The sequence below is a fragment of the Gnatocerus cornutus genome, chromosome 9 (assembly GCF_029298725.1).
Source record: "Gnatocerus cornutus isolate USDA-ARS CGAHR chromosome 9, icGnaCorn1.1, whole genome shotgun sequence".
NCBI classification, from domain to species: domain Eukaryota; kingdom Metazoa; phylum Arthropoda; class Insecta; order Coleoptera; family Tenebrionidae; genus Gnatocerus; species Gnatocerus cornutus.
Window position 1 is genome coordinate 15,226,329 of NC_142241.1, and position 21,642 is coordinate 15,247,970.

The 21,642-nt window shown below is 38.1% G+C and overlaps 8 protein-coding genes across 8 annotated transcripts; 6 read left to right on the top strand and 2 right to left on the bottom strand.

Annotated features, from left to right (window-relative positions):
- The first annotated feature begins 137 nt into the window (after positions 1–137).
- On the top strand, positions 138–1,792 carry LOC148169184 (uncharacterized). Its single transcript, XM_088044725.1, has 4 exons — positions 138–518; positions 568–724; positions 1,254–1,359; positions 1,605–1,792. Exons 1-2 carry the CDS (start codon positions 141–143, stop codon positions 670–672), a joined length of 483 nt encoding a protein of 160 aa, XP_087900851.1. The 5' UTR covers positions 138–140; the 3' UTR covers positions 673–724; positions 1,254–1,359; positions 1,605–1,792.
- A 174-nt stretch (positions 1,793–1,966) lies between these two features.
- On the top strand, positions 1,967–2,879 carry LOC148169185 (uncharacterized). The gene is made up of 4 exons (XM_088044734.1): positions 1,967–2,079; positions 2,128–2,489; positions 2,537–2,680; positions 2,735–2,879. The coding sequence occupies exons 1-2, from the start codon at positions 2,065–2,067 to the stop codon at positions 2,455–2,457; spliced, it is 345 nt and encodes a 114-aa protein (XP_087900860.1). The 5' UTR covers positions 1,967–2,064; the 3' UTR covers positions 2,458–2,489; positions 2,537–2,680; positions 2,735–2,879.
- A 1,016-nt stretch (positions 2,880–3,895) lies between these two features.
- On the bottom strand, positions 3,896–4,817 carry LOC148169186 (uncharacterized). Its single transcript, XM_088044731.1, has 4 exons — positions 4,703–4,817; positions 4,357–4,653; positions 4,186–4,305; positions 3,896–4,140 (listed from the first exon to the last, which is right to left on the bottom strand). The coding sequence occupies exons 1-3, from the start codon at positions 4,709–4,711 to the stop codon at positions 4,207–4,209; spliced, it is 405 nt and encodes a 134-aa protein (XP_087900857.1). The 5' UTR covers positions 4,712–4,817; the 3' UTR covers positions 3,896–4,140; positions 4,186–4,206.
- A 1,800-nt stretch (positions 4,818–6,617) lies between these two features.
- On the bottom strand, positions 6,618–8,127 carry LOC148169187 (uncharacterized). The gene is made up of 2 exons (XM_088044721.1): positions 7,146–8,127; positions 6,618–7,097 (listed from the first exon to the last, which is right to left on the bottom strand). Exons 1-2 carry the CDS (start codon positions 7,804–7,806, stop codon positions 6,997–6,999), a joined length of 762 nt encoding a protein of 253 aa, XP_087900847.1. The 5' UTR covers positions 7,807–8,127; the 3' UTR covers positions 6,618–6,996.
- A 1,228-nt stretch (positions 8,128–9,355) lies between these two features.
- On the top strand, positions 9,356–12,153 carry LOC148169188 (facilitated trehalose transporter Tret1-like). The gene is made up of 2 exons (XM_088044700.1): positions 9,356–9,581; positions 10,659–12,153. The coding sequence occupies exons 1-2, from the start codon at positions 9,362–9,364 to the stop codon at positions 12,005–12,007; spliced, it is 1,569 nt and encodes a 522-aa protein (XP_087900826.1). The 5' UTR covers positions 9,356–9,361; the 3' UTR covers positions 12,008–12,153.
- A 1,650-nt stretch (positions 12,154–13,803) lies between these two features.
- On the top strand, positions 13,804–15,365 carry LOC148169189 (trehalose transporter 1-like protein). The gene is made up of 2 exons (XM_088045117.1): positions 13,804–13,937; positions 13,987–15,365. The coding sequence occupies exons 1-2, from the start codon at positions 13,904–13,906 to the stop codon at positions 15,297–15,299; spliced, it is 1,347 nt and encodes a 448-aa protein (XP_087901243.1). The 5' UTR covers positions 13,804–13,903; the 3' UTR covers positions 15,300–15,365.
- A 1,142-nt stretch (positions 15,366–16,507) lies between these two features.
- On the top strand, positions 16,508–18,021 carry LOC148169190 (facilitated trehalose transporter Tret1-like). The gene is made up of 2 exons (XM_088045804.1): positions 16,508–16,609; positions 16,658–18,021. The coding sequence occupies exons 1-2, from the start codon at positions 16,561–16,563 to the stop codon at positions 17,968–17,970; spliced, it is 1,362 nt and encodes a 453-aa protein (XP_087901930.1). The 5' UTR covers positions 16,508–16,560; the 3' UTR covers positions 17,971–18,021.
- A 1,607-nt stretch (positions 18,022–19,628) lies between these two features.
- On the top strand, positions 19,629–21,620 carry LOC148169191 (facilitated trehalose transporter Tret1-like). The gene is made up of 2 exons (XM_088045366.1): positions 19,629–19,982; positions 20,030–21,620. The coding sequence occupies exons 1-2, from the start codon at positions 19,934–19,936 to the stop codon at positions 21,343–21,345; spliced, it is 1,365 nt and encodes a 454-aa protein (XP_087901492.1). The 5' UTR covers positions 19,629–19,933; the 3' UTR covers positions 21,346–21,620.
- The last annotated feature ends 22 nt before the right edge of the window (positions 21,621–21,642 follow it).

Below are 21,642 nucleotides of genomic sequence, written 5' to 3' on the forward strand. Positions count from 1 at the left end.
TCGGACGGGTGATAAGACACAAAAATGATTACGGCGCCATCATCCTTCTTGATAGCAGATTCGCACATTTGCCAATCCAACGGAATTTGCCGAAATGAATACAAAAACACCTTGAAGCTCCACAGAACTTTAGAGTGACGATGCGGGGGCTAAAACAGTTTTTTAAGAATGCAGCGGCTAGAGTGCCTATACAATCTCAAATTAGGGATGAAAGTACACCACCGCCGGCCCCCAACGAGGGTGGTAATTCCGATTGTAGCACCAGTGCTATTTCCTTTAAAAGGAAAGGAGAGGAGTTAAACAATAATAGTCCAAAGAGAGCGAAGGTTGTTGAGGCGAGTCAGACACGACGACTTTTCTCATTGAGACGAGTTTGGCCACGTCTATTTCTCTGCCGTCGACGAGTAAGGGATTGGTGGAAATCCATCCAAATAAATAGTTCAAAAAACGCGAAGATTGAGGCGAGTCAGGACACGAGGAGGATTTTCGATTGCGGTCTTTATGATGTCATGGTTTTGGTAATATGAGAAGAGGAATTAACACGTAAAACTGTTTGGTCTGTTTTAGTCAGCATATGAAAACAACAATGATCTACAAGAACTTGGATTGCCATTCGGAATTTACAAGTTATTGCAATCAGTTGGAATTAGAGCAGTAATCAATTACCATTAATTAAGAATGGATAGTTTCGCCCATTTCAGATTGTTTGCCTCGTCTTTTTTAGGTAAGCTATCAAACATGTTCTTAGTGAAACTTTTTTACACTTTTTGCAAGAAGGAGGAGTGTTGAGTTTGTGTTTTTTTATTTTAATTATATTTATTCAGTTTAATTCGAGGGTACTGTTTTTTATCATTCTTCAATGGTTTTGATTCAAAAATTGTAAGTTTTAAAAACAAAAGTTTAGCCCTCTGGTGAGAGGAGGCGTGAACTATCAACTTCGGCGTTATTCCGCTAGGTGGCTTTTATACAAAAACTTCTCGCGATGTTTACAAATCGAGTTTTGGTTTCAAATCGATTTATTACTCTTGTCGGGGGCTTTTGTATCTTTCAGAAGTGTTTAACTCTAGTCTGGTGTTGTGCGTAGCTAGTGGAAGATTTTGATGTTTCCTCAAGTCGTCAAAATACGTCCGAGGTGACTTAACCTAACTATTTTCTACAAAAGGTTCTTGCAAAACTTTGTTAAGAAAAACATTAAGAAACTGTTACTTATAAACGTTGCGTCATGTATAATCTAACTGATCGTTTTCTTTCAGATAGAAAAACAGAAGGACTGGCAGCAAAAAGTTGTAGAAATTAAAGAAGGCCAAGTGCCAAAGTCTGAAGGAAATGCGAGATGCCAATTCTTCCTATTTTAACAGGGTGAGTTTCAAGGTTGTGTTGCTAAAATTTCCACTTTGAATTTCCCTCCTTTGTCTTCAGTTTCCACTAGACTTGCAAAGGTCAAACTTGCTTAATTTTGATTGGTTGAACGATTAGTGCAAACTGGCATCAACCTAAGAAAACAAAAGTTACTATGCTACCACGAAATTACTAAAGTGTATTATTGGTTGCCTACATGCCGCATGTTTAAGACTCAATTCTTACTAATTAAAACTTATTTTCAGAGCACAACAAATGATTAACAACGATTCTGCTTGCACAAGAAAACCACCAGAATTCTTTGCTGTTTACTTTCTCGTTCTTCTGGGCATGGTAGCAAAGAAATTACACAAGTTAAGAAGTTCATTTGAAGCTATTTAGAGTTGGAGTTGATTTACAACAAATTTATGGGTCTTTATTGGAATTTTTAAACGCAGGTAAGCTGAAAACTGTTTGAATTCCAGCCTTGAAATGTTTCGTGGTATTTCAGGTTCCAACTTCATTACCAGAGTTTATTATTAAGAGACTGAATCGATGGATGATACCCATAGCCTAAGATGTCGAAAAGGCGGTTGTCGTCGCTCAACGCTAAAGGACTCTGCAAGTTATTGCACAGAATTGAAGAAACCACCCATTCAGTGCTCCCAGAGAACAGTGAATTGATCAAGGAGCATAACATCATGAAAAAGGTGCTGCTTTACTGCAATGTGGATGAAAAAGGTTAAATTTAAACATGTTTTAAGTCAAAGTCAAATGTTCTTTTTCCAGTGGTTGAAGATGTCGTTCAGTGACTGGGAGATGTTCAAAGTGTTGCTGATTGCATTGCGGGAGCACGAAGTTTGCAGCGTTTTCAAACCTGATGAGGTCTACGAGCAGAAAACGAGGAGTGTTCTTTTAGAGAAGACCCAAAGGAACTCAACCAACAGAAACAGCATCATCGAGATGCATTTGTCAAGAAAGAAAATACTGCAAAGGCTTCTGAAGAACATCTGGTGTCTTGTGAGCTATTTTGTTAAGGAAACATCAGGAAACGGAAGTTTATGGAGAATTTTCATTGGTTTCTTGAAAACGCGAGATCCTGAGATCCTACAATGCTGAATGCTTTGCTGCTTGTTCAGGAGGAATGGAAGGTTTGTTTTCTTTTCTCTCCATTCATGGTCTTACCTTAATCTTTCAGTTGCAGCTGAACAATACTTTGTTCTACTCTTGGTGAAGAAACAGGCGCAAACAATTGAAAGCTTTGCCTAACGTGAAGAACCAGGAACTGAACAGAATGAGAAAGTCAGTCCTAACTATACGTAAATTGAAGAGTTTTTTTCAGGTGAGGTAACAAACATGTTCTTCATGAAACCTATCTATTTCGTACCTCTCGTAGGAACTAGAATGGAGAAGAGAAGGGCATGAAAAAGTGTAGAGTGACAAGGATGTGAACGCAAGACTGAGTCTGAAGATCAAGTGGACTTAAGCAATCGCCTCGATGAAGGACAGCTGTCAGATGAGAAGATTGATTCAAGTCTTGAGTCTTGGATGAGTCTTCTCCTTTTGAAGTCAATTTTGGTTTTTTTTTACCATGGTATTCGATTTATAGTTTTTGTAGCCATTCAATTGTTTTTGTGATCATTGTAGGAATTTTTATTGAGACTTAGGCTTTTTCTGGCATTCAATTGTTTTTTTTTTTTTTGATGTTGTGGCCTTAATCTTTTTATAAACTCTTTGACATTTTTGGAAATTGCAAAATCTTCTACAATAGAAACTTTGCTTCTCAAATTTTGACCTATTTTTTTTTTGTGGGCCGTTTTTAGTTCAAGTTCTCTCACCAGAGGGCTAAATTTGTGGTTTGAAACTTGGCTAACCAATCTGGCAAAAAAATTACCACATATTTTTGAGTAAACGCCACCTGGTGGAATAAAGCCGAACTATTTAGTTCATGCATTCTCTCACCAGAGGGCTAAGTTTGTGGTTTGAAACTTAGCTAATCGATTTAGCCCGGATTTTTACCAAAATTTTCTTGAGTAAGCGCCACCTGGTGGGAATAATGCCGAACTATTTAGTTCATACATTCTCTCACCAGAGGGCTAAATTTGTGGTTTGAAACTTAGCTAATCGATTTAGCCCGGATTTTTACCAAAATTTTCTTGAGTAAGCGCCACCTGGTGGGAATAATGCCGAACTATTTAGTTCATACATTCTCTCACCAGAGGGCTAAATTTGTGGTTTGAAACTTAGCTAATCGATTTAGCTTGGATTTTTACCAAAATTTTCTTGAGTAAGCGCCACCTGGTGGGAATAATGCCGAACTATTTAGTTCATAGATTCTCTCACCAGAGGGCTAAATTTGTGGTTTGAAACTTAGCTAATAAATTTAGTTTGGATTTTTACCAAAATTTTTTGAGTAAGCGCCACCTGGTGGAAATAATGCCGAACTATTTAGTTCATACATTCTCTCACCAGAGGGCTAAGTTTGTGGATTGAAACTTAGCTAATCGATTTAGCCCGGATTTTTACCAAAATTTTCTTGAGTAAGCGCCACCTGGTGGGAATAATGCCGAACTACTAATTCAAGCATTTTTTGCAATTGGATAAATTTTTGGATGAAAACGACTACTAACCGGAAAAAAGGAAAGAAAACAAAGCCCTCAATTTAAACTTTATGTGTGTAATCAAATGAGCATAGCAAATTACATCATTTTGACTAACAACATAAAATAATGTGAGCAAAAAAGACACTTCAAACTGTGCCCATCTCTTCCTCTCTCTCTCCTTCCTCCCTCCATCTTCTTCCTGCAAGAAGTGTAAAAAAGTTTCATCAGGAACATGTTACCTTACCTGAATGTACAGCTGAGATTGTCACTCTGTAGTTAATTGCTGTTTCTTCTCGGCAAAGCTTTCAATTGCGCCTGCTTCTTTGACCAAGAGGAACGACAACAAAGTCGTGTTCAGCTGCAACTAAGAGATTAAGGTGAGACCATGAATGGTGAGAAAAGAAAACAAACAAACCTTCCATCCTTCCTGAACAAGCAGATCTCGCGTTTTCAAGAAACCAATAAAAATTCTCCATAAACTTCCGTTCCCTGATGTTTCCTTGACTTCACAAAACAGCTCACAAGACAGCAGGTGTCCTCCAGAGCCGTTTCCGTTGGTCAAGTTCCTTTGTTGGGTCATCTCTAAAAGAACACTCCTCGTTTTCTGCTCGTAGACCTCATCAGGTTTGAAAACGCTGCAAACTTCGTGCTCCCGCAATGAAATCAGCAACAGTTTGAACATCTCCCAATCACTGAAAGACATCTTCAACAACTGGAAAAAGAACATTTGACTTTGACTTAAAACAATGTTTCAATTTAACCTTTTTCATCAATGTTGCAGTGAAGCAGCACCTTTTTCGTGATGTTATTATGCTCCTGGATCAATTCACTGTACTCTGGGAGCCGTTGAATGAGTGGTTTCTTCAATTCTGTGCAATAACTTGCAGAGTCCTTCAACGTTGAGCGACGACAACCGCCTTTTCGACATCTTAGGCTATGGGTGGTGCCATCAAGATGTGTGTAGTCATGAAAAGACCATCATCTATAGACTCAGTCTCTTAATAACAAACTCTAGTAATGAAGTTGGACCCTGAAATACCACGAAACATTTCAAAGCTGACATTCAAACAATTTTCACCTTACCTGCGTTTATAAATTTCCATAAAGACCCATAAATTTGTTGCAAATCCATTTCACCAACAACAAATTCAAATGAAGTTCTCAACTTGCATAATTTATTTTCTATCATTCCCAGGAAAATAAGAAAGTCGACAAACAGTAAAGAACTTTGATCGTTTCTTCATGCAAAGCAGCTGGGACTTTCTGATTCTGTGTAGTTGTTGGCGCTGTTCATGTCAGTTGAAGCTTTCAATTGATTGCACCTGCAAATTCCACCATATCTGAAAAGTGAATTTAGAAAAGCAAAATAAACCCTCTATTTCTCGGCACAATGAGCCAACACGACTTCGTACCACAGCGTGCGTCTTTTTTAGTTTCAATAAAGCCGTTCAAATCACCTTCAACGTCCACTTCCACTCCTCGCGATGCATTTACCCACAAAAATGAATATTGTAGAATCTCGCGTTTGCAAGAAACGAAAAAACTTTTCATTCTCCACAGACTTCCAATTCCTGATGATTTCTTAACATCGCAAAATTGTCCAAAAGATCCTCCACAGTCTTTGTAGCATTTTCTTTCTCGACAACTTCAATACTCCAAGTTCCAAACATAAACTTTGTCCCTAAAAGACCACAAAGCATTTAAAAGCTGTGATTGAAAAAGTTTTCAGCTTACAACTGCGTTTAAACATTTCAGTCCAAATCCATTTCACCAACACCAAGTCCTTAACTGCATAATTTCTTTCGTGTCATTCTTAGGAACATAAGAAAACCAACAGTGAAGAATCTTCTTGCTTTCTTATTCAAGCAGCAATGTCTGTAATTAGTTTGTACTCTGAAAATAAGTCTAGTTAGTATAAATAACGACGCCTGAACATGTAGCACATAGCCAACCAACAATACACTTTAGTGGGTTCGCGCCGATATAGTAATTTTTGGTTTCTTAGGTTTATGGAAACTACACACCATTTGTTCAACCAATCAGGAGTAAGCAAGTTTTGTCTACTTCAAGTCTAGTGGAAACCGAACGAATGGATGTAAATTCAAATTCAATGATTCTTGAAACTCACCCTGTTAAGATCTATAAATAGAACTGACATCTCGCATTTCCTCCAGATTTTAGCACTTTGGAGGAGTGACTTGACTACACGGGCCTCTTTACTTCAACGTTTTAAAATCACTTCCGCTTTTGTCCCTAAAAGGAGAATATTAGTAAAGTTAAAAAAACATGACGCAACGTTTATAAGTGGCAGTAGAAATCTGCATTTATGTTTTTCTTAACAAAGTTAAGCAAGAATCTTCCATATAAAATCGTTTTTCGTAATATTAATTAGGATACATCAATACACCTCGGTCGTATTTTGAAGACTTGGGAAAACATGAAAAGCTTCCATAAAACTTACACAAAAATCCCCACACAACTAATAGTCGATTTAAAACCGGCCATAGACAAAAAATAGAGACGATCAAATGAGCAATCTGTGACAAAAAAATGTATCGTTTGATTACCTTAAATTGCCTTTGTTTCAAAACAAGTACAATTTCTAAACTTTGGGGTATAAGATTTCTCTATTGTGGGTGTTATTATTATTTGTTATGACAATTAATAAATTCCAAATGCATTAAAAACATTTTTATTTATTTTCCAAAAAACATTCAACCCAATAAAAACCAAGACATTCATGTAAAGTGTCGAAAATAATGTAAAAATTTGTTTAGAAAAGTGTATCAAAAGCAAAGTAATCTTCACTTGTTCATTTCTAATTAAAACTTTTCAAATCTTGAAAGTCGATGTGGGTTGGATGTTTTTTGTGTAATTACGCCCATTTATTGTACTCCAACCCTTCATTGCTAACTTTATTCTATGAATTTGATATATTTATAAGAATGAAGTTGGCACTAAAGGGGTCCTCGGCCATAATTGAAGGTGACACTCCGTAGTGGCTGGGCAATCAAACTATTTTCACCAGGTCCGTCATTTTCAAACATAACCAAAATTACTTCTGTTCATTCAAAGTGACAACTTCTTCGTCAGCAAAATCAGGGTCGCTGAAAACCCATGAAGGGATGGATCTCCTTCTATTCTTGCTTTGGTTATCTAAAAATGGTCGTGTTTTAAGTGAGTTTTGGGAAAAACTGAATTTACCACTGGAGTCTTTTTTCTTTTTTCGTTTGCAAAATATTATAGCGAATGGTATTATTCCGATTGGAATCAACAGGAAGAGAAAATATAGATAATTCCAGTTGAAAGCCGCAAAAATATCAACTTTATCATTGCCAGTTTTGGGGGTAGTTTTTAGTGCGGTCTGAGTAGTCGTTGTTGGAGGCGTTGTCGTTGTTGTTGTTGTAGGACGTGTTGTTGTTCTAGTTGTAGTCGTTGGACGCGTCGTCGTTGTAGTTGTAGTTGTAGTTGTAGGACGTGTTGTTGTCGTTATTGTCGTCGTAGGCCGCGTTGTTGTTGTCGTTATAGTCGTGGGAAATAGTGTTGTTATTTCAACTGGTATCGTTATCGCTGGAGACGTTGTAGTCAAAGTTGTAGATGTCGTTGAAAATGCCCGTTTCTTTTGTTTCTTTTTCTTCTTTTTTTTTTTCGTCGGCTTGGCAACGCTGACTTGAGTGGTTACTCCAACAACATCATTTAAATCACCCCGTAACTTCTCAGTAAGCTCAGTATCATTGTTCGAGTCATGCACATGCATAACGTCTGTCACACCAGAAACAACAGTATCGTTTTTATCACCACTGTCTTCACAACCATGTTCACTTATCAATATTAACACAAAGAGTGGCACAATTTGTAACCACATTTTATTATTAAAACTTTTGTTTAAAACTTGTTATAATTACGTTCTTCCACATTGTCTGTGTTATCTGATATATCATGCGGCCTTATCGTAGTCTTGGGTATTTACTTTTCGTAGCTTTCGTCAAGATAACGAATGGATAGATTTAGGGGCTTGGAAATGTTGCAAACTAAAATAATTGGTCGAGTCGAAAATAAAATTTGTATAAACAGTGACTCAAGTTATCAAGGAGGATATTCGTGATAAAATCATGGGACAGGCAAAAATATGCGACTGATAAGGATACGCAACCCAACATACGCTGATAAAAATACAGGAACCTGTTAATCTTATCAGACAACTACCGAAAAAAAGTGTGTTACCAACATCTTTAAAGAGTTACTTACGTCTGAGAACGTATTCGATCTTTAACTTGTCAGTTGCTTGTGGCGCCATCTGTTAATCAAAATCTACATGTATCTATTACAGGTATCTAACTTTTCAAATTCTGATGATATATAAAATATCTCCTGCAGGAAAAATGACGTATAGTCGAACTGTGTACTTCTATTACTAATAATAATAATAAATAGTGTTACTTGTTTTGTTTTTTAATCAAGCCGGAGAGTGTCAATTTCGATAACAAAAAACTCACAGCCTAGTAATCCCATAAAAGCAAAATCCCACAAATTCTAAATGACATAATGTGCAGAACGCGTGCGGAATCTAAACGATAATTTCCAAGATTTGCTCCTATGACCATGAATTCAAACGACAGTGACACAAATTTCCACGTTCGGAAAACTGTCTCATTTGTATTCCCATTTGTATTCGAGAGTTTCCTTGCCAAAGGTTACACCTTATCATTCATGGAAACAATTAGATGACACTCAGAGCAATGAACAATTTCTAATAAGATTAATATAACACGTGTTGAATTAAATGTTAATGATGGATTAGTGTAAAACAGCTGACTAGACGAGATTGTAGATTATCTACGAAAAAAATCTTCCGATGCGACAATCGCATTTTACAGCCCTTGTGACATAAACGACTGTGAAGCGGAAGCAACAAATTAAAAATCAAATATTTTACCAACAATCGTGTAATTAAATTTGATGGAAGTGTAATTAGATTCGCCACAATTTACACAGTGGAATTGATGGACGGAGTATAAACTGTCATTATTATTACCTACCGAAAATTGAAAAATTTATTAAAACTATTTGCGGCACGTTTTACGTCAATTTTAACCTCCCAAATCCCAATTTCACGTCTGCTATTATGAATTGTGGTGAATCTAATGGAACCGGCGTCTCTTTGCGTAACCTCTCCATTCTAACTTGCATTATTGGAAAAAATGTACACAAAACAGATAAGAGGAAAAACAAGCCATGGGCGTATAAAGGGGATAATAGGTATCTAAAACATCATCACCAGATTATAGTAAATATTAACTGTGAAAGAGCTACAACAATCACATGCGTCTTTTTGTCTCTCTTTTTCCCATGAAAGTCGTTTAAAAACCGTGATGAAGAAACATCCACTCGACTTATCTTTTTTTACTTAAATGTACTTCATGTGTGATAATTTTCAAAACGATTCACCGATTGGAACGGAAAGGTTTGATTTACTGGGAAAAAACATGACAACGAAAGAAGAATACGAATATTCGCCGGTAGCGGGGACTGAAGAATCCGCAACGTCCGAAAATGGTGAAGTTACAATTCAGTCGACGAAAATGAGTGACAGTGCGAAGCCTACGAACAGGAAATTTTTGTATATTGCAGCATGTGTGGGTAAGTGTCGTTGTGTTTCAATTGACTATAATAAAGAAGAGCGTTTCGTTCTTATTGCTGATTTTTATCGCATCAATCAATTCGGGTTTAGGGATTATTGTGGCTTAGTTCAAGTACTACTATAACCATTAGGCAAATCAGATTTATCTCAGTGGGCAATTAATCGTGATTTTTCTCGATAATGTTATCTGTAGGCTCGCAAATTTTGGAATGTGATGTTCCGAAGTTGAAGAAGTGATAATGATAACGATTTTATAATTGGCGAAATGCCATTACAAGACAAATTTATTTGAAATTACGTCAAGAGCTATCGATAACATCAAGCAGCAATTTTTGATGAAGTGTTAAATCACTTTATATCGACCAAAAATCAATAATTTCAACAATTTTTAAGTTTCAAAGCCATCTGCGCTTATTTTTTGTTGTAACGAACGTTTCTTTCATCTTTTTTTATAAAATCTTAAGAATTTCTATGTTTTTGTCAACAGAGAAGGTCATGGAAATAAATAAATTTTTTGACATGTCATAGGCATTTTTATAATTCGAATGTGTAGCATCGGAAAATCGCATAAATAACTGGTGGTCAAAAGAATTTAGTCAACCATAAAGTCTGTTCATTCGTAGTGGAGTTTGGAAAAAAAATTCATGTCGTAACTAGCATCACCGCAGCGATTTTGACGTATGAAAACTAAATATTTAAAAAATTTGACAGTTTTCGAATAAGAAGGTAACGAACGTTCAAAATGTATGGCCTGCCTAGAATGGAAATTTAACGAACCAGTTAAAATAAGGAAGTGTCACAAATCCGTCAGTAATTTTGCATAGTTTTGTCAAACTAGAATACAACATGTGTCCACCAATTGTCAATTGTTCATAAACCAATCGCCTTTGTTTTTATTTAAAAATTTGCCATCCAGTATGTCAAAATATCAATAAGAAGAAAACTTGAAGGCCAATCATCACGAGTTTCCGCCTTCCACGCGAAAAAACCAGCTAATGAACGACATAACTGATTGGTTTTAATTTCTATTTCCGCCGCCCTCTTTGACATACTCAATAATTTTGTCTTTTTTCCAGTAAACCTTGCGGCCTTCGTCTGCGGGACAAGTTTCGGCTGGACCTCTCCCGAAATCCCAAAAATGAAAGTCCCCCACGACTTAGGAAACCCCTTACAACTACCACTCACCAAAGGCGAAGAATCCTGGATCGGTTCCCTTCTTCCCGTGGGCGCGACTCTTGGGCCCTTCATTGCAGGTTTTACCGCCGACAAAATAGGCAGGAAAAATACTCTCCTCGGTGGAATCACTCCTTTCATTCTTGCCTTCGTCTTGGCGGCGTTCGCGACGAGTCCGATGATGTTCTTTCTCATGCGTTTTCTTTGTGGCCTGGGCGTTGGCGTTGTCTTCACTGTTCTTCCGATGTACATTGGAGAAATCGCCGAAGATGAGGTCCGGGATTCTCTTGGTTCGTTGATGCAGTTGTTTATCGTCGTGGGGTTGTTGTTTTCGTACGTTCTTGGTCCCTACACCACCATCAGCGTGTTCAATATCATCTGCATCTTTTTCCCATGTGTGTTCTTGGTCGTTTTCTACATGTGGATCCCGGAGAGTCCTTACTATTTAATCCGAAAGAACAAGGACCAAGCCGAGAAAGCTCTCATGAAACTGCGCTCTCAGCCCCAGGATGTCGTCCAAAGCGAGCTCAGCGACATCAAAAGCAGCGTGGACGAAGCACTGAAAAACAAAGCGTCTTTCATGGACATCTTCAAGTCGAAAGGCCTCACCAAAGCATTGATCATTTCCGTGGGTCTCGTTGCGCTACAACAACTCTCCGGTATCAACATCGTTCTTTTCTACGCTCAAGACATCTTCACCGAAGCTGGAAGCACCATCCCCGCTGACATCTCCACCATCATACTCGGGGTAGTCCAGGTGTTTGCCAGTGCCGCCACCCCCATCTTCGTCGAGAAAAAAGGCAAAAAGTACCTCCTCATCCTCTCTGGTATAGGAATGGCGGTGTCGCAAGGCGCCCTCGCTGTATTCTTCTACTTGAAAAGTGGCGGCGGCGACGTGAAATCCATCGCATGGGTCCCAGTTCTCGCTCTAGTTTTGTACATCATCACCTACTGCTTGGGCTTCGGACCACTTCCATGGGCCGTGATGGGCGAATTGTTCCCGGGAAATATAAAATCAGCGGCGTCGACGGTTACCGCTTCCGGTTGTTGGTTCCTTGGTTTCATCATAACAAAGTACTTCTCGATGGTCACGGACTTGATAGGGCCAGCGGGAGCGTTTGGAATTTTCGCCGGGTGTTGTGTGGTGGCGGCGGTGTTCGTGTGGAAGTACATGCCCGACACTTCCGGGAAGAGTCTGCAAGAAATTCAAGATATTTTAAGCGGAAAGAGCACAGAGAGAGGAGAGGCGTAATTTAAGTGATATTATATTTATTTTTTAATGTGTCAACTGTATAGTTTTATTGTTTTTAAAAGAATTTTGTGATAGCGCGGTTTTACTGAAAATGGAGACCATTTCCCGCTGATTGTTATTTAATGAATAAAATACTTAAGACAGAAGTTTAGAGTTTTTATTTATGTGTCTTTTTGCAAAAGATTTACTGTAAATAAATGTCAATGTTATCGCAACATTTCAACAACGCTTTGGTTATCATATCGGTTTAAAATGTTGGGTATTTCAGTTTTGATGGAAGGTCAAATGACGTAGAAAAAGAAATAAATTTTCATCGATTCACGACGCAAAAAGCAGAAACATTTTGACAGAAAAAGAAATAAGTGACATTTGTATCTCGTTGGCTGTTGTTATTTGACATATGTCCCACTGATATTTGTGAATTGTTTCATTTTTTTATGTCCAGTCAAGACACAAATTCATGGGATGCTAGCATAGTAGATAAAAAAACTCAATTGATCAAATTACCATAATTTCAAATGTCAAATGTTTAGTAATTATTTTTGACAAACTGAGTATAAGAAATTCAAATTTTCATCTAGTTGGGTGTAGCTCTCTGATATGTGTCAACTATTTGATAATTTTATGTCATGTTAAAGACACATGTTTATAAGATGCCAGCCTACTAGATAAAAAACTCAATTGATCAAATTACAATAATTTCAAATGTCAAATTCTAATTCTGACTTCAGGAACTTTCTGGTGGTTTCAACTATTAATGTTGTTAATTTATTATCAATATTAGTAATATTTACTCAGTTTGACACACTTTAGCTATAAAGATCTTCTTTTAAGTAAAAAATTGACTTGATAACAACAGAAAATTATGAACTATTAAAAGATGATTGATAGACGCATATAATTACCATTTTCAAAAAAAATGTAAAGAAATTCCGGATGAAATTTTATGAAAATTATTAGTATTTTCCAGAGCCGATTTCGTAGTGTTTTTTTATAGAGAATTTAGATTTCTTTTGCGATTAAGAAATGCATTTTGCCATGGAAACATCTCAAAATGCTTTTGCGTTACGATAAAAAATAATCTATCATGCAACTTGATTTTGCGTTATCTTAAGTACTACTTAAACTCTTAAAAATTCCACGTGACAATAATTCTAACTTAAACTAGATCACAGTCGTTTTACACTTTTAAAAAATATTTTTTTGTTAGTAGTTAGTATAGAGTGGAATAATTTAACACGAAACCCGATTATGCAAAGATACTATTTCAAATATCAACAATTTTATCGGCGCTCTATTAATAAGCCTCTAATTTAACAACAATCGGTCAATTAATTCATAATATCGTGTTATCCTTTAAATTTCCATTCTAGGCAGGCCATGAATTTTGAACGTATGTCAGCTTCTAGCTCGAAAACTGTCAAATCGCTCAAATATTTAGTTTCCATTGGCCAAAATAGTTGCGTGGTGTTAGTTACGACATGAATTTTTTTTCCAAAGTTAACTACGAATGGAAATTTATTGGATCACATCAATTCCAATGTTCTTTTCCATTATCTCCGTACATTAAAATCTTACGATAAATAAAATCAGGCGTCGTAATAAACCGTGTGCAGATCGTGTCTGACCGCCCAAAAACTATTATCGCTCCAATCAAAACCTTGTGTATTGCAAATTATAGCAATCTAATAACATACGTGCCAACTTATAAACAAAAAATCGATACAATATTATATGAGATTGTGGTGTTTTTCTTATCACTACATTCCTCGGAAGCGAAGCAAGGAAAACTTTCGGAATTTCAAGTGTGGTTATCATTAATAAAAAGGACATGTGGAGAGGTGGTCCAACAGATTGATAAAAACATTCGGTGGATAATGTGAAGAAAGTGCTGCAATGGTGAGTCAAGTTTACATCACTGCCTTCGTTGGTAAGTTGGGAAATTGTGAGGAGTTTTTCATTTCAAACGCAATTTTTAGGCAATCTTATTTCGTTTATCACTGGCACGACCTTGTCATGGGCATCCCCTATTCTACCAAAACTTACCGATGCCGATGCGGATGACAATCCATTCGGAGAAGCAATTTCCACAGAGGAGAGTTCATGGATTAACTCTCTGTTGTCGATGGGCGCAATTTTCGGTCCTTTCATCTTCGGGTTCCTCGTGGACAAAATCGGAAGGAAATTCACGCTGATGTCTCTAGGAATCCCATTTTTGCTGGCGAATTTGATCCTTGCCTTCGCGAAGGCGGTGGAGCTCTACTACGTGGCTAGATTAATAGCCGGTTTAGGCATCGGTGGTGTTTTTACCGTCGTTCCCATGTACATGGGCGAAATCGCCGAAGACTCCAACCGAGGAGCAATGGGCTCCGTTATGAACGTCCTCCTCACTTTCGGACTGCTCTTCTCGTACATCGTGGGCGCCTACGCCCCCATGCTCGTCTTCCACCTCATCATTGCCGTCATCCCCGGAGTCTTCATGGTGTTATTCTTCTTCGTCGCCCCCGAAAGCCCTCATTACTACGTCGCCAAAGGCAATCTCGACGCCGCCGAACAATGTCTCAAAAAACTCAGAGGTGGCGACAGTAGCAAAGAGTTGGAAGAAATTAAAACGAGCATCGAAGAAGCGGGGAAAGGAACGTTCTTCGACCTCTTCAAGTCCAAGGGTTTGATCAAAGCCTTCATTATTTCTTTGGCGTTGGTGATCTTCCAACAACTCTCAGGGATCAATGCGGTGCTCTCGTACGCCCAGATAATATTTGATGCCGCCGGAGGCGGCATCCCCGCCGAAGTATCGAGTATCATCATCGGCGCTGTTCTCTTTTCCACCAGCTTCGTGACGCCGCTGATTGTCGATCGTCTCGGTAGAAAAATCCTACTGTATTTCTCCGCGATCGGAATGATAATCTCGGAAGTAATTCTCGGACTGTTTTTCTTCCTCCAGAAACGTGGAGATGACGTGGACAACATCTCCTGGTTACCAGTGGTGTCTCTAGTTGTTTACATCATTACGTACAATTGCGGCTTCGGCCCGCTTCCATGGACGGTGATGGGCGAACTCTTCCCATCACACGTAAAATCAGCGGCATCTTCACTAACCGCTGTTGTTTGCTGGTTCGTCAGTTTTCTCATCACCAAGTTCTTCCAACAGATCGTCGATGGTGTCGGCATGGGAGAGTCATTCTGGATCTTCTCCGCTTTCTGCTGCGTTGCTTTCTTCTTTACACTTTTCTTCGTCGTGGAGACCAAAGGAAAGAATCCCCAACAAATCCAAGAGGCCCTGGAAAGTTGATCGATTTCATTTTACGGAATCTAATTTATTTGTACATAATTTAAATCAAATATATTTTTTAAAGAATGTTTGTTTTTATTCGAGACGTGGACAATCAAGAGTGCTGTTATCAAAACCTTGACAGTGTCACATTTGTTGATTTGTTGCCGTGGAAAGTTTTCGCTTATCCAGCAATTTATGAATTGGTCATTATTGCAAAGACAATGATTAATGGAGTGCGATGATAACTTTTTGCCACACAACGAAAAAAAAAAAATTAGTTCGAACAGGTCATTACAAAAATGGCAGCCTTGGATCGTCGGGATTAGAATACAATGATCGGATCGTAGAAATCAGATTGCACGTGATGGTAATTAGTTGGCATTGTCTCTTTCGAGTGGCACTTAGTGCACTAGTAACGTGTCGTCAAATAAAAAAAAATTAAAAAGTTGTCAAGTTATTAGTAAAATTTGGTTCACACCTGTTCACTGATTTTAGTTCTAATTTGCACAGTCATGGCAATAGTTATTTACAGTACAAGGGCTGACAGGCGCTATTGCGATTCCACGACATTGTTTATCACGCTATGAGATTTCGGCGAAAGTGCTGTACATATTTTTTTCTGTAATTGTTATGTTATGTATAAAAAAAATAACAATGTTATCAAATAATGTTTGTTGGTATTAACTTTGTCACTAAGTGGTAGATGTCAAAATTACGGAGCGATTCCTTTCAATAATAATCAAAGGTGGCTTTGCATTTTTGAGCGTAGGTCTTAGCGACTTCCCACGTTAAATCTGTGGTTAACAGGAAACATTCACATTCACAAAATGTTGTTACATGTCCCCAAGGTAACTGTCATCTGTCAAATTTAATTTTCATTTTTGAAAAAACGACATTACCCGTAATTTATAGGCTCATTGTGGCCAATAGTCGATTTAGGATCTATGACGTCAGTAATGCGACTTAAAAAATGAGAAAACGTCCGCTTCGACTTTGATAACTATCACACCGACAGCGTTCGAATTAAACAACGTAACGTAACAACGACATGACGTAACGAGAACTAGAGAGATATTTAAATGAACACCCGATACCTCCAGAAAAAAAATGCATATTTAGATCTTCTCGTAAAAACTATTAATTTATCGAAAAGTAGACAACAATACTAATCTTAGGCACCTCAAGTGTGTGATAAAAATATCCTCATGATAAAGACCAGACATTTTGCGATGTACAATCACCTCGCAAATTTCTTTCCAAGCAACGCAAACTATCAACAATGGCCATTTATCCCGGAAGCAGCTTCTTGTTCTTTGTCGTGACTTCAGGTAACCACCCCCAAATCTTAACTTTTGACCAACTCAACTCTCTTCCAGCAAACATTGTCGGATTTTTGACTGGAACCTCCATAGCGTGGTCTTCACCCGTAACTGCCATCTTGTCAGACGACAATCTCGATGGAAATCCTCTGAATCGTAGAATCACCGGTGAGGAAGTCTCTTGGATTGGATCTTTGGCGGCTATGGGCGGCGTCATCGGTCCTCCGCTCTTCGGTTTTATTAACGAACGATTTGGACGGAAAATAACAATAGCGTTGATTGGACTTCCGTTTCTTGGAGGTTTTCTGTTTTCAGCTTTCGCTCAAACCGTGGAGCTCTACTACGTCGCTAGAATCCTGATGGGGATGGGTGTGGGGGCGGCGTTTTGTACCGTTCCCGTGTACGTAGCGGAAGTCGCTGAAGATGTCAACAGAGGGTTTCTACAAGCTACCACTTCCAGTTGTATTATGATTGGGATTTTCTTCTCTTATTGCGTGGGTCCGTACGTCTCTATCATGACATTTAATTTAATTCTCTCAGGGATTTGCGTCCTCTTCTTTCCGTTGTTTTGGTTTGTGGCGCTCGAAAGTCCTTATTACTTACTCTCCCAAAACAAAGAACAGGAAGCTTGGGACTCCTTGCGTACGTTACGAAGCTCAGAGAACAAAGAAGAATTCGAACAGATGAAAATACACGTCGGCCAACAACAACTCGGTTCGTATTTGGACATCTTCAGGACTCGAGTAGCAGCCAAAGCCTTCTTCTACAGTACGGCTTTAACCTCGTTCCAACAGCTCTCTGGAGTCACCGTCATCATGTACTTCACCCAGAACATTTTTAAAGCAACCGGAAGTGATATTCCAGCGGAAGTTTGTTCAATCATTGTCGGTGCAGCACAACTTGTCGTTTCATTTTCATCACCACCTTTCTTAGACAGAGTTGGAAGGAAACTTCTTCTTTACATCGCGGTAACCGGGACAGTGGTCGCGGAAATGCTTCTGGGAATTTATTTTTATTTACAAACGAATGGTAATGATGTGTCAGATCTTGGCTGGTTACCTGTCTGTTCGTTGGTGCTTTTCATCACGTTTTATAATGTCGGGATGGGTTCAATACCATGGACCGTCATGGGTGAGATTTTACCACAGAATGTCATCGCGAAAGGGGCAGTGGTTGTTACAAGTTTTTATTGGTTAATTGGGTTTTTCTTAACGAAGTATTTTAAAGATTTATCTGATGGTATTGGAATGGCGGGGTCTTTTTGGTTGTTCGCTGGTTTGGGAGTTTTATTTGATTTGTTTGTTTTCTGTTTTATGTTTGAAACGAAAGGGAAAAGTCTCAAAGAAATACAGGAAATTCTTCGATCATAATAAATTCAAATTAAACTTATGTACAAATTTTTATTATAAATTATCACTAAATGGTCGTTATTTTGTCATAAAAACAATGCTGAACAAACGTGCTCAAATTCGGAATTATAAGTTAAATTTTAGTAGGAGCGCAAATTAGTGGCCTTGCTCGCTATCTTGGCTCATTCCAGCACTCGCCTGTATTTTGGGTTGCATAGCCGATATAACGAGTGTTATTTAATCTCCCGTCAAATTATCCATGACTTTATCGTTACGTCTACTTATTGTCGTAGTTGAATCTCGGATTAAGAAACTACCGAAGCACAATTCACTCTTAATCAAATTTTATTTAGAGCTTCAAGAGAGTAGAAAAAAAATTCTCTAAGTTTGTAATTTCTAAAATTTGCATCGTGTAATTTGTTCCTGTTGCAAATGTTGCAATGAAGGTGTCATGTGAACTGGGTTTATGCGTACAAAAGACGATCGTGTAAGTTCTGTCAATGTGATATTTTTTACCGTTTTTAAGCAGGAATCGCAAAACCGAAATATGAGAAATCCTTCACTAAAAATTCGTAATTTTGGTAATTTTAGTGCTACAGCTATAAAATTTGGAAAAATTACTAGTTTTTAATTGTTTATTAACCCTGCCAAATATCAAAATTGTAGAAAAAGACACAAATTTTAGAAATTTTTATTTTCAAGGCAAAAGCGAAATATGAGACATCTTTCCTAAAAATTCGTAATTTTGGCAATTTTAGTGCTACAGCTATAAAATTTGGGAAAATTATTAGTTTTTAATGGTGTATTAACGCTGCCAAATTTCAAAATTGTGGAGCGAAAGATACAGATTTTAGAAATTTTTATTTTTGAGAGCAAGAAAACATTTCCTAAAATTTGTAAATTTGCCGTCATAATCCGATTATAACTATCTAAATTTATCGCTAAATGTATTTACAGTTCCTTAAAGATCAAACGCCCTAACAGTGCCATTAAACTGAATTTATGTTCCTCATCGGTCTCTCGCACTAATTATCACTTATTTATACAGTGTTAAGTAGAAAGTGAACAAAAGTTGTAAAAAATACATATGTTATGTCGTTCTAATGTTTACTGTTCAACACATGAGACCACCGATTGGGAGCCTGACGCTTACCTGACAGATATACACGAAAGTATCATCCAGTTCTTCGAGATTCGGATATCGATCAGGACGACGTGGACCACATACGGAGTATGAGAAGTCCTGTTTCCCGAAATTCCCGATGAAAACACTGCAAGACGATTCGCACACTTTTCGCACTTTACTGAACGAGAGACGAAAATTGACTAAAGAATCAATTGAGCATTATGTAAAATTTCAAAGTAAAGCGAACGTAATTACTATAATAAACAAAGAAACCCTTTTTTGTGGGTTTCGCGCAGAACCACACATTTGTAGCACCTATGAATATCAACAGCCGCAAATGTCAATTTAAAATTCAAGCGAATGCGAGGATTTCAAGACATTTAAAGTGTATTCAAAATTTTAGTTTTATAAATTTAACAAATTAAAAAAAATATATTTAATAATCAAAGCGACATTATGTAAACCTGTAATAAGAAATTCACAGATAAAGTTACTTCGATTATTGCGATATGGTGGCGCAAGTCATAAACCTAATAATAAGTCTACTCAAAACATGTATTTGCACAAAAATTAGAATGCGACAGGTGCCCATTACCATTGCTTTGGCAAGGCAAATGAGGAAACCTCGCAGATAAAAAAAACAAATGTCCACATAATGCACAATTTTTTGTTTGCTTGCTGGATCGGACTTTAGTCCTCCTCATCATTTAAAAATAGTGTCGTCTATAACTTCGAGGACACTCATTTGCCTAGCTTAAAATGATAAATTCTTATCTAATCACGACGAAAGAAAGCCTGTCATAAACCTCGAGAGTGATGTAGCAAAACATCCACACCTGTCCTAAATTTTTCGAAACCATGGTCTTCTTTGAAGGATCAAAGTACTCCTACATTGCTGTAGCAGCAGGTACGCCTCCCCCTCTTTTAACACCTTCTAACTGTTTTTTTTTTCAGCGGACATTTTGTCTTTTATTGTTGGAACAGCCTCAGCTTGGTCATCCCCAGTCCTCCCGAAACTACTACAATCTTCTAACAACCCCCTCGGTCGTGAAATATCCCAGGATGAATACTCCTGGATTGGCTCTCTTCTTTCAATGGGCGGCATCGTGAGTCCCCTCATTTGGTTCTACTTGGTGCAAAAAGTCGGGAGAAAAACTTCAGGAATCGCGGTGGTGGTACCGTTCTTAATCTCCTACTTAACATTAGCGTTTGCTGAAACCATCGGTCTTTACTACTTCGGAAGAGTAATGATGGGAATCGGAATCGGAGGAATGTTCTGCGTGCTACCAATCTACGTCGTGGAAGTCGCTGAAGACGTCAACCGCGGCCTACTCGCGGCTTCCACGGGTTGTTTCCTCGTCGCGGGAATGTTGTTTTGTTACGCAATCGGCCCGTACGTTTCCATAATGGTGTTCAATTTAATTCTCACGGGAGTTTGCGTGGTTTACGTCCCCGCATTTTGGTTCCTCTCCCCCGAAACTCCTTACTACTTACTCAAAGTAGGAGAAGACAAAAAAGCGTTAAAATCGTTGCATTACCTCCGAAGACGCCCTCTTAAAGAACTCGAAGAAGAGCTAACTCAAATCAAAGGTTACCTATCTTCAATGACCGAAGGCACTTTCGCCGCCATCTTCGAAACGAAAGCCAGCATCAAAGCGTTTATCTTCAGCGTCGCATTGACCACGTTCCAACAGTTCTCGGGAATCAACGTAATCTTCTCTTACATGCAAGATATCTTCAATTTAACCGGAAGCAACATCCAACCGGAGGTTTGTAGTATAATCGTCGCATCAGTCCAATTGGTCTCTTCTTTCGTTTCTCCACTGTTGAGCGACAAAGCCGGACGAAGAACTTTGATGTTGTGCAGCATCACTGGCGCCACCATAGCTGAGATCGCCCTAGGAGTGTATTTCTATCTTCAAGACAATCGAGATGATGTTTCGGAAATCGGTTGGTTGCCTGTGGTTTCTATGGTCGTTTTTATGATTTTTTACAATTTTGGAATGGGGTCGCTACCGTGGGCCATCATGCCAGAAATTTTACCATCAAATGTCATTTCGAAAGTATCTCTCATTGTCACGTGCACCTACTGGTTCGTGGGGTGGATTCTCACGCAGTACTTTGCAGATCTGTTGAATGCGATCGGTGCCGCTGGATCTTTCTGGTTGTTCTCAGGGCTGTGTGTTTTACACGGGTTGTTTGTGTTTTTCTTCATTTTTGAAACGAAGGGGAAGAGTTTGCAAGAAATACAAGAAATACTGAGTCGATGAGATAAAAAATTGTATTTTTGCTACTCAAAATGTACAAATATTGTAAAAGATTTTTATTTTTATTAAATATACACCACTTGTTTACTTGTTCATAAAAACAACTTAATTAACATATAATTTGACGATAAACATGCAAAAAATTGAGCATTTAAGGAGATCATTTTATTTGGAAATATTACTGACTTAAATGTCGGATAATCAGCAATGCACACGTCCTTCAAATATCATTTACCTAACTTTCCAAAGGTAAAAAAATAATAAATTTCCTTGACGATAATTACACCTTTCAGAGATAAT

What these genes read in the sequence shown, in the direction of transcription:
- LOC148169184 (XM_088044725.1), top strand. Translation starts at nt 141, where the DNA reads ATGCGGGGGCTAAAACAGTTTTTTAAGAATGCAGCGGCTAGAGTGCCT. An exon ending in TTTATGATGTCATGGTTTTG is followed by an intron (nt 519 to 567) that starts GTAATATGAGAA and finishes GGTCTGTTTTAG; the next exon opens with TCAGCATATGAAAACAACAA.
- LOC148169186 (XM_088044731.1), bottom strand. An exon ending in TTGTTCAGGAAGGATGGAAG is followed by an intron (nt 4,306 to 4,356) that starts GTTTGTTTGTTT and finishes TTAATCTCTTAG; the next exon opens with TTGCAGCTGAACACGACTTT.
- LOC148169187 (XM_088044721.1), bottom strand. Translation starts at nt 7,806, where the DNA reads ATGTGGTTACAAATTGTGCCACTCTTTGTGTTAATATTGATAAGTGAA. An exon ending in AAAGAAAAAAGACTCCAGTG is followed by an intron (nt 7,098 to 7,145) that starts GTAAATTCAGTT and finishes GACCATTTTTAG; the next exon opens with ATAACCAAAGCAAGAATAGA.
- LOC148169188 (XM_088044700.1), top strand. Translation starts at nt 9,362, where the DNA reads ATGTGTGATAATTTTCAAAACGATTCACCGATTGGAACGGAAAGGTTT. An exon ending in GTATATTGCAGCATGTGTGG is followed by an intron (nt 9,582 to 10,658) that starts GTAAGTGTCGTT and finishes TCTTTTTTCCAG; the next exon opens with TAAACCTTGCGGCCTTCGTC.
- LOC148169189 (XM_088045117.1), top strand. Translation starts at nt 13,904, where the DNA reads ATGGTGAGTCAAGTTTACATCACTGCCTTCGTTG. An exon ending in TTACATCACTGCCTTCGTTG is followed by an intron (nt 13,938 to 13,986) that starts GTAAGTTGGGAA and finishes CGCAATTTTTAG; the next exon opens with GCAATCTTATTTCGTTTATC.
- LOC148169190 (XM_088045804.1), top strand. Translation starts at nt 16,561, where the DNA reads ATGGCCATTTATCCCGGAAGCAGCTTCTTGTTCTTTGTCGTGACTTCA. An exon ending in GTTCTTTGTCGTGACTTCAG is followed by an intron (nt 16,610 to 16,657) that starts GTAACCACCCCC and finishes ACTCTCTTCCAG; the next exon opens with CAAACATTGTCGGATTTTTG.
- LOC148169191 (XM_088045366.1), top strand. Translation starts at nt 19,934, where the DNA reads ATGGTCTTCTTTGAAGGATCAAAGTACTCCTACATTGCTGTAGCAGCA. An exon ending in CTACATTGCTGTAGCAGCAG is followed by an intron (nt 19,983 to 20,029) that starts GTACGCCTCCCC and finishes TTTTTTTTTCAG; the next exon opens with CGGACATTTTGTCTTTTATT.